The sequence below is a fragment of the Simochromis diagramma genome, unplaced genomic scaffold, assembly GCF_900408965.1.
Source record: "Simochromis diagramma unplaced genomic scaffold, fSimDia1.1 OVJJ01000341.1, whole genome shotgun sequence".
Lineage (NCBI taxonomy): Eukaryota > Metazoa > Chordata > Actinopteri > Cichliformes > Cichlidae > Simochromis > Simochromis diagramma.
The window spans coordinates 401631-412306 of record NW_024386788.1 but is presented as its reverse complement, the minus strand read 5'-3'; the positions used below and the strand labels follow the sequence as shown (position 1 = coordinate 412306).

The 10676-nt window shown below is 44.3% G+C and overlaps 1 protein-coding gene across 1 annotated transcript; it reads right to left on the bottom strand.

Annotated features, from left to right (window-relative positions):
• Window positions 1-5228: 5228 nt before the first annotated feature.
• LOC120728298 (low affinity immunoglobulin gamma Fc region receptor II-like) lies at window positions 5229-8384 on the bottom strand (the record flags this gene model as incomplete). The annotated part of the gene is made up of 4 exons (XM_040023095.1): window positions 8295-8384; window positions 7578-7793; window positions 5535-5775; window positions 5229-5455 (listed from the first exon to the last, which is right to left on the bottom strand). Coding segments are annotated over exons 1-4 (774 nt in total), but the record flags the coding sequence as incomplete, so codon positions are not given.
• Window positions 8385-10676: the final 2292 nt, after the last annotated feature.

Here is a 10676-nt window from a genome sequence, read left to right as displayed (position 1 = left end):
TCTGGAAATTGCTTTATGCTAGTCATTACAGACTATGCTACGAGGTATCCTGAAGTCTTTCCATTAAAAAACTGTTAAAGCAAAAACTGTAGCTTCCTCATTGATTCAACTGTTCTCAAGGGTTGGATTCCCACAGGAGATTTTAACTGACCAGGGCACTAATTTTATGTCCACACTGTTGAAAGAGGTCTATAAGCTGTTAGGCATCAGGAGTGATCGGACAACCCCTTATCACCCACAGACAGATGGACTGACGGAGCGCTTCAACCAAACTCTCAAACAAATGCTCCGAAAGTTTGTCAATGATACAGGGTCTGATTAGGACCAGTGGCTGCCATACCTCCTTTTTGCCTACAGGGAAGTTCCTCAAGCCTCCACTGGCTTCTCCCCATTTGAGCTTCTTTATGGCCATGAGGTGAGAGGCCCATTGACCCTGCTAAAGGACTCATGGGAGGGAGAGCAAGGTAAAGAGGAATCGGTCAATGTTATTTCATATGTCATTCATATGAGAGGAAAGCTTCAGCAGATGAGTGAACTGGCTCAGAGCCATATGGCAGCTGCTCAGAGGCCACAAAAGACTTTGTTTGATTAAAAAAAGCTCACCACAGGAGTTTTGTCCCTGGCCAGAAGGTTTTGGTAATGTTGCCAACTTCTGACAGCAAGTTGCTGGCAAAGTGGCAGGGACCCTTTGAAGTACAGAAGAAACTTGGACCTACTACCTACAAAGTTTCCACACCAGGTCTCCAGCGAGGGAGTAGAGTGCTCCATGTTAACCTTCTTAAGGAATGGATTCCACGCACTGAGAATAAAACAGAGGGTTTGCTTATTCACAGCGTGGATGAGGAGGAAGAAGTTAATGACTACTTGCCTTCAGTAACAGTCTCTGTCCTGGACCTGAGCCATCTCACCAGTGAGCAACAGTCTCAGGTAACACCTCTGATTGATTCAGACATATTTCAAAAGTACCCAGGTCGCACGAGTCTGGTGGAGCATGACATTGTTTTAAAACCTGATGCAGCTGTGAAGTGTATGAGTTACAGGATACCGGAACGCTTCCTGGTGGAGTTAAAGGAGGAGGTGGACCTCATGCTGTCTCTTGGAATCATCCAACCTTCAACAAGTGAGTGGTGCAACCCTGTTGTGTTGGCTCCGAAAAAGGATAGCACGATACGTTTCTGCATCGACTTCAGGTATCTCAATTCCATATCAAAATTTGACTCTTACCCGATGCCACGCATTGACTAGCTCATTGAGCGTTTGGGGAAGGCAAAATATCTAACGACCATTGATCTCTCCAAGGGATACTGGCAAGTACCTCTCACTAAACAGTCTCAAGAGTTGACAGATTCCATACTCCGTGGGGATTGTTCGAGTTCACAGTCTTGCCATTTGGTCTGCATGGGGCCCCAGCAACATTTCAAAGGCTAATGGATAAGGTACTCTGTGGGCTCTCAGCATTCACCTGTGCGTACCTTGATGATGATGTTGTTTTCAGTGGGACTTGGGAAGAGCATGTGGATCACCTAAGGATCGTGCTGGATCGGCTGTGTTCCGCAGGGCTTACCATCAATCCAGCAAAGTGTGCTCTTGCTAGGACTGAAGTCCAGTACCTCGGGTTTACTGTTGGAGGTGGGACAATTAAACCACAGGTTGACAAAATTAATGCAATTGCATCATGTCCTCTTCCACAAACCAGGAAACAACTGCGATCCTTCCTCGGCATGGCTGCGTTCTACAACAGATTCATTCCCAACTTCTCAGCTAGAGCAGCCCCACTGACGGACAGGATTGGCTCAAGATGTCCCAATAAGATTCGGTGGACAGCTGAAGCCGTTGCAGCTTTCAAAGACCTTCGCCAGTCCTTGAGTAAGGACCCCGTTCTGCACTCACCAGATTTCACAAAAGACTTTACATTGCAGACTGATGCTTCTGAAAGGGGTTTGGGAGCAGTGCTTCTGCAGGGACCACCAGAGGATCGACATCCTGTCGCCTACATCAGCCGTAAGCTGCTACCAAGGGAGAGCCGCTACGCAACGGTTGAGAAGGAAGCCTTGGCCATTAAATGGGCACTTGACTCTTTCAAATATTATTTGCTGGGAAGAGAATTCATCCTTCAAACTGACCACAAAGCCCTGCAGTGGCTGGAAAGAATGAAAGACACTAATGGGAGAATCACCAGGTGGTATCTGGCTATGCAGCCATACCGGTTTAAGGTTCACTATATCCCTGGTAAAGACAACACCATTGCTGATTACCTCTCTCGCTGCCTGATGGAAGATCCAGAAGTGGGGGGGTGTGTGATGGCTAAACCCGTGGCCACACTCTAAAGTCGGTAACTTTTGTATTTTCATTCTTCATTTGAACATAGTAATATATTTTAGTTTCCAATAACTTCATTTATTGGTTTGGATACATTTGTTCTATTTGTAAGCGCACACATTTAGTTTACTTATGTATTCATACTACTTCATTTCTTTGCTTTCTGACTAACCTTTGTCTTTTTATTTCTTACCTGCCATCATCCCTGGGAGTTGCTGGACAAAAGATGGTAGCCAGGGTTTGAAACCATTAAATATGAAGGAAGATAATTGGACCACACCACCACTTCCTGCTGAAGGGGGAATGTGTGTTTTCTTTACTTTAAAAACAAAGTATTTGTATTTAATTAAATATTTGAGTTTAGGGTTTAATGGGGTTTTTTGATTTTCTTCTTTAGTGTTTAGTTTATTAACAAACTAGATTGTACTGCATCGTTTGTGATTTATGATTGTGTTTTGTTTGTGTCACAATGGTCTGATCAGCCATTATATATACCCTTGTATGTCATTTCATGTTTAGGTCAATTATGTATGTTTGGGCAGTCATTTGGTTTGTTAAGTTTGCAGTCTTTGCCTGAGTTCAGTTCAGTTTTGTTTCTTTGACCTCTTTTATGAGCTCAACATTTATTAGTCTTGTAAATATAATTTTTGGGGGTTAAATAAATGGAAACTATATTTTTCTAATAATTCCTGGGCTCCTCCTGGTTTTCAACTCGGTCCATCACATTGCTATACATCAATACAACCATTATAGCCCAAATTTTAATAATATGTCTGCATTAGGTGCATAGTAATTACATAAATTGCAAAAAAGTGCAATAAACTAAATAAAATTGAAAATCGTTTTTGTTTTTTTTTAACATATATTTGTAGTTAGAGAAATTTAAGAGGCTTATCCCTCAAAACTGTAAATACCAAAAAGTTGCACAAACTAGTTTCCCACCACAAGAAATTTATTTTAAGTGTCTTCATAGTTTTATTTTTGAAATACACCAATTTTCATATACTGCAGGAAAAACGAAAATAAATATTATAATGCAAATTTGCAAAATAACAGCATATGCATCAAAATAAACTATTTCCAGCAGTGTAATATGAGTCCTAAGCATCCCAGAAACGACACAGAAAGTCATAAAGCCAAACATAACTTTTAAAAACACAAGTACAGGCTCATAAGGCCCCAATCGTAAAAAAACTACATTTCCGCAAAATGACGTCACTTCCAGTTTCGGGCAGGTCATGGCGGACATGCGACAGTTCACGCTGATGGACGCAGGAAGTGTTACAAACAGCTGATCGGATCGGCAAAGCGTGTTTCTGGAATATTATGTTTTTGTTGCTGCAAGTGCTTTTTATGCAGTTTTTGCAAAGCTTTATGTGGAAGGAAACTGACCTAGGACAAGCTGATGGGATAAGATGCAAGTACAACTCCTCCGGTTTCATATGCAAAAAAAATTATTGCGCTAGCTTATGTGGTTGCAGTGCTACCGGGATTTAAAAATAGTTACGCAAAATGGAGCGTGTCCGCTCCTACCGGCTTTAAAGGGTTAAGTAATTTCTGTAACTGTGAGACAACCGCTGCCTATCTTGGCCAGGTCGTCCTTGAAAAAGAGGTTTTTAATCTCAAAGGGACCTTCCTGATTAACTAAAGGTAAAATTTAAAAATTTTTTATAAAAATATCAAACAAACCAAACAGAAACTTCCAGAGCTGAAAAATGAACTGACAAAAACTGCAATTCTTCCTCCAGCGTTTCAAGAGTGAATCCGTCCCCTCAGACAACCACATTTCCAATCCAGTAATCCAACAAAACAACAAGTACACTGACCAACATCTTTACTACGAACAGAGTGAAAATGTGTGAACCCCCCCCAAAAAAAAGAAAACACAAAATTACCTCCTCTTTGTCTGACTGGTTGTTGTTGATGATTGGATGTTTTGATGTTGTACATGACATGAGTGATGATGTCATCTTCTCCAGTTTCTTCTTGATCTGATGAAATGATCCAATATGGAAAATAGTTAAATTAAAGGCCTAAACAGATATTCGCTGCAATGTCGGCATTTACAGAGAGGTAAATAATCAGTAAAGTGAGCTCCATCCAGCATTAAGCATGACTGAATTAGAAGTCACCTGGATGTAAATGGCCTACCTAGAAAGGGGTTAAATGCAGTGCATGTGGGAACTATGGATGGACTGATCATTGTTCATTACTGACCGAATGTTTGTAGTAGCCTACACACTGAATTTTTGTATGCAACCATAGAAGTATTTAGGTGTTATCTCTGAGCATTCTCATTCCCAACACATAACATAACATGTTGAGGACACACACTAAAGCCATCTATTCCAGCCCTAAATGTTTAGATTCATTCCAAACGGCTCTCATACCTCCAAAGGCGAAGCATACAGACGATTTGTAGATTTGGTATGTTATGTCTTGGAATGAGAATTTGTCAGTTATATATCTTTATTTCTTTATTTAAAGTTTAATAGTTATCGCCATGGATGTAAATGGTAAAATAAAGGAATACTGCTGTCTGGGTGTAGTCATAATGAATGTGAACTTTATTCTACTAAACAAACTCCACACATGAAAGATCAGGAAGTCTGAGTCTCACCTTCAGGTTTCCTGTGAACACATCGTCCCATCAGCAGAACCAGTAACACCAGTAGAATCACAACACAGACTGATCCAACAGAGATTAACACATGAAGAAGAACAGAAGAACCAGGGGGAATGGCTGATGTTGGGATAGAGGTGGATGTAGATACAGGTGTGGGAGTAGATGGAGATGTGGTTGTAGATTTCCCTTAAACATACAACATGTAATCATTAGTGTATTGTGAATGTTGAAAGCTGCAGAAACACAGACAGGTGAGTGTGTCACCTGTGACAGTGATCCAGCTGGATGGAGACTCTCCATGACCGCTGATGTCACACTTGTAGAGGCCTTCATCAGACCTGGAAACATGCTGGATGGTCATGTGACCTGTAGGCTGCTTCCTGATGAGGGAGCCATCTTTATAGAAAGCAGCTGTGAGGTTGGAGGGAGTGGTCTTTGTTTTACAGAGCAGAGTGACGTCATCTCCCTCCATCACAGGGAGGACAGGACTCTGCAGGATCACTGATCCACCTCAACACAGAGACAAACTACAGCATTTCATCCATTTACACACAGCTTCATCAACACTAACTCCACACACTCAGCTTACCAGTGACTGTCAGGTTAACCATGTTACTGATGGGACCCTCTCTGGACTCACACCAGTAAACTCCACTGTCCCACATGAAAATGTAGCTGATGTTACAGGAAGAACCATCTGCTTCTCCCCACCCACCTCTACACTGAGTCCTATGTTCTGTGCTTGTGTTTCTCCTCAGAGTCCATCCAGCAGAGCTGTCGTCCTCCTCACAGCTCAGAGACACAAAGCCTTCTTTAAAGAACTGAGAGCTGCTGGGACTCACAGTCAGACGAGCTGTGAGGGTTAAAATGAAAAACTGATGATCTGTTAGAGTCACATTGTGAAACATGACCCCAATCAGGTCATATCAGTGAGCATTTCTCAGGTTTAAACTGTGACAGAAGAAGGTTACTGACCTTGGTTTGTTGTGCAGCTCAGCAGTGAGATCAGAACTAAAGAGAAATGACACTCAGGTTGATTTGAGGTGAACATAAAGAACAACTCCACACAAACAGCTGACAAACACAAACATGTCTCACGCTCATTTTATATTTATGTGTTTAATTCTGTCGACATTTAGAAAACAAAAAGCTGAAAAAGGTGGTAAAGAAACTACAAGCCTTTTTACATCCTGCCTGCTTAGTATCACCACTTAACCTCATATGTCTCATGTCAAAAAACATTTTACACCACATTTTCTGGATCTTTATTTTTCCTCTATGATTGTTACTGAAGTATAGTACCGAGAGAACTGTTCATTCTCATCTCCTCCAATTTGAACTTTTTTAAATCTAAAAAGCAGATGTTAAAGCACTCATTATGCTTATATATACTGACTACACTGTGAGTCTACGCAAACTCTCCACTGCTTTTAACTACTCAAGTAAAGTAATTTTTCCACTGTGCAGCTGTGTTGATATAATGAGTGAATGATTTGATCTTTTCACTGCCTGATGTGTTTCCTCGACTCCTGAGCAAAGATAAAGAGTCAGTTCAGACCTGCAGTTGGTCCTCGTGGTGTTTGAACTTGAATTCAGCCTGATTTGTTTTTCATGTCTTCTCCTCCATCATCAGTTATCAGGAGAGCAGACAGTCAAAGTACAAGAATTCAAACAAACACAGAGATTCTACTTACAGAGCAGACACAGCACAGATGTTTCCTTCATCGTCCTTCTCACTCATTTGAGCTTTTTTTCATTTCTGTCACTGACACCAAGTAAAGCCCGCCCTCTTCCTCTGAGCACCAGCTTTCTATTGGTTCAAACAAAGAGGTGGGTAATTCACTTGTTCAATTGTTCAATTAAACCAGGGACGCTGCTGTTATGGAGCTGAACTGGAACCACACAGAAACTGAAGGCCCTCTGAACACATTTTAATTACAGCTGTGCAGACACACATGCACAGGCCTGAACCCCAAGAGTCTTCAGGGGTTCCTGCTGGAAAATGACGTGCCCAAAATGAATTTCTCTGCGATTACAAACTCTGTGTGAACAAGCTTCTGAAATAAATAAATTAAACACTTGTGAGATTTCATCAGAGGTATAAATATTACAGCAGACTTTACTATATCAAAGTTACTGAGGCTGGAACACCATTTTTAGATTTGACGCTAAATTTACAGCACATTTTCTCATCCAATCACATCTGTTGCCAGGCTGAAAATGATGATTGTTGAACGAAATGGTGCTGAAGCTTTATGTTACCACTGCCGTGTTCAGGAAAACAAGCGATAGATTCAAGATTCAAATTGTTTTTTGTCATGTGTCACAAGAGAAAAGGCACGTCTTTGTGCAATGAAATTCTTTCTTTGCTGTCTACCCACAGATTCTGATTAATATATGCAATAGAATAGTACAAATAAATAGATTAAGACAGAAAATGAGACAAAATATGGAGATTTGAAACAGATGTGTGCAAAAGAGCTGAAGCTTAATATGCTGGCTTAATATGTAAGATGACCAGAGGTGCAAAACACTTATTATTACTGTTCAAAAATAGGTCAGCAAGAGTCTGACAGCAGTGGAGAAGAAGGAGTTAGTGAGTCTGGATGTTCTGGATTTCACACTTCTAAACCTTCGTCTTGAGGGCAGAAGTGTGAACAGTCCGTGTTGGGGGGGGGTCCAGAGTGTCTGTCAGGTTGCTCTGGATGTAGGCCAGCACCACTCTCTCAAAACACTTCGCAATAATTGGAGTGAGTGCAACTGGTCTATAGTCATTCAAGCAGGTGGCTGGGCTTTTCTTGGGGAGAGGGATGATGGTTGTGGTCTCGAAGCATGTGGGGACGGTGTTCTAGATGAGGGAGAGGTTGAAGACGGAGGTAAGAACCTCCGCCAGCTCATTGGCACATGCTTTAAGAGCCCGTCAAACTCTGTATGTTGTCTGGTCCTATTTTTTTTTCCCCGCCTGTCCCGTTTGGTTCTTTTGCCATCAGAATTATTGTCTAAGGGCGAAGAAAGATGCCCAACGGATTTACTTTACCAAATGGACCATCCCAGCCTTGCTGGATTGGTCTATTTGATTCACCTTTGCTTTTATTGTTTATTTTCTTTTATTTTCACTTTCTAAACACGGGACAGACTTGACTGGGGAAAAGAAACGGGAGAAAGAAAGAGGGGGGGAAAAACAGCGGGGAAGAGGAACGGTGATAAAGGGCATAAAACAAAAATCAACAAAACAAACAGACAAAAAAATACATATATAAATCTCCTGGATCACCTGTTGAGAAAGAAAAAAGAGAAAACAAGCAAAAAAAAGAGAGCAATATAATAAACAGTTATCTGGTCCTGTTGCCTTGCGGGAGTTGATCCTCCTCAGGGCTTTGTGCACCTGGTCTATTGTGACCGTTGTGGTGGTGGGCTCTTGGTGCGAGAAACAGAGCATGTAATTCCGTTTCCATGGTATTGTTTATCAAGCATGAAAAATATTTGTCGTATTCTTTTCTGGCTGGTTCATTGAACCAGAGCGTGATGAAACTCTCAGTTTTGGAATCTGTGAGATGTCAGCTTTTAGAAAATGTGCAGTTTGCTTATTTACATCAAGTTGAGTGAATTGGTGGCAAGCATTTCTTAAAGACATAACTATATAGCTATCTTTTTTTTTTAATTCAGATAAAGCTGAATTAAAGGAGGAGGAGCTTTCCTCTCCTCAGGAACTCTCTGCAGGAGGGGGAGATACAGGAGAGGTGGAGGAAGATCTCAGCCTGGGCGTCTATTGTCTCATGTAGTGTGGAAGATGAGTGGATGGTGGGGTGGGTGCAGTTTTCTCTGTGGTGGGGTTGGGTGGACTGTCCCGGGCTCTGTGGGGTCGGGGGGCGCTGCTGCGCTGGGCCCCGGTCTGGATGGGCCTGGGCCCCCTTTCCCTGGCGGGTCGCGGAGTATGGGAGTGCCTACTGGGGTCAGCGGGGGAGCTGGCCCCAGGGAGGGGTCACCTGTCCCTCCCTTCCTTCCCTCCCCATCTCCAGCTGCCTCCCTCTTCCCGCTTCACCACAACCACCCACACATGCAGGGCCTTGGAGTAGGGGTATGTCACCAGGGTGCAGAGGAGGCCACCCCCCCCCCGTCCCCTTCTGGCTGCCTCTGCCTCAATTTTATCCCACAACTTAGACATTCACATTACTCACACCCTCATTACACATACATATAGGATCTTGGGGGTGGGCACGATACACGGAATCCAAAGTACCATCAGGGTGTACACCTCACCCCTGGCGTCGTTGCCCACCTCTCAATGTTAAATACACGTAGACATTGAGGGCTATCAGGAGGGACTATGCGCTTACCTGCTGCTCTCTGGCAGGTAGCTCCATGCCCTCCTGGGTTTTAAATGCACCTTAGAACACACATGCATCAACACTACAATGAGCGGGTGGAGGGAGGTTTGGAGTCTTCTCTCACCCCCGTTCTCTGCGGCCTGCTGGAGCGGGGGGGCTAGGAGGAGGAGTTGGCCGTCCGACTGCGGTCTGAAGTGTGGGGCCTCCCTGCTGCTGCGGAGTCGGGGCGGTCTGCCTCCCCCCACCGCAGGGAAAAGGGTAACACCACCTGGGTCTGGGTGCAGTTCCCCCCTCCAGGGGCAAGGGTACCTAGACCCGGTTCGTAGAGTACGCTTGGGGAGTGTGATCGTGTGTACAGCGTCTCTTTATGTCTGTCTCCACGTTGGTTGAGTGTGGAGTAAGTGCATATGAGAGCATGAGGGTGGGAATGGATGTTTGTGTCTGTGTGTGCCTGTATTTCTGTGTCTATATGTCAGGTTGGGTGTCAGACACCACCTCTCTGGGGACATCTTAGGCCCTCCAAGGTTGGGAGGCCTATCTCCACCCACCACCACTTCCCCTGCCAGTGGCGGACTCCCTCAGGTGTCGGTGCGTTGGTGGTTCTTTGTGTCTGGGGGTGGGCGTCCGGGTACACACCGGCTCACTCCTTGGTGGCCGCTTATCGGGGCCTGGAGCCTGGGGCTCGCTCGGGCCACTTCGGAGGTGAGGTGCCCCCGGCCTCTCGGCCTGGGGCTCGGTCACTCAGGCACAGCTGGCTGCCGGCGGAGCTCACGGGCGCGTCACTGCAACTCCCCCTGGCTTCTGCTCCGCGGCTGCTGAGTGAGCCCTCATCTGGGACTCTCCTTAGCTCTTACTGGGACAGTGGCGCGGCTGCCCCTCTGTTGGTCTTCCTTGGTCTCTTGTGTTCTGGGGGCCTCTGGATGTCTGGAGTTTTGATCTCCTCCATACCTGCTTCATGCCCTGGAGGACGGGGCTGTGGCTCCCCACACTCCCTAGCAGATCATTACATGGAGAAACCTTTGGAATGCAAGCATGCTGATCCACACAGGTGTGCACACAGGTGTACACACGGGTATTCACAGACACGGACTACACCTTTCTTGGCTGCTGCCTGAAAGCACATTGTGCGCTGTCTATCTTGCATGCTGCACAATATCGTTTATTATTTAGTATCTACTGATATCTACTGCTAGCTAGTTTATTGTGATGGTGCAGTTTTTTTTTATTATGTTGCTCTTTGTTGTTTGCTTTCTCTTCTGTTTTTTTTCTCCATACAGGTGACCCAGGTGTTTTTTTTTTCTCTCCCCCCCCTTCTCATCGTCTCTTTTCCCCTTTGGTTTTCTTTCTCTCCCTCTCTTTCTTTCATTCTCTCTCCCTGTCCTATCCTCCAGTCATGTCTGTCC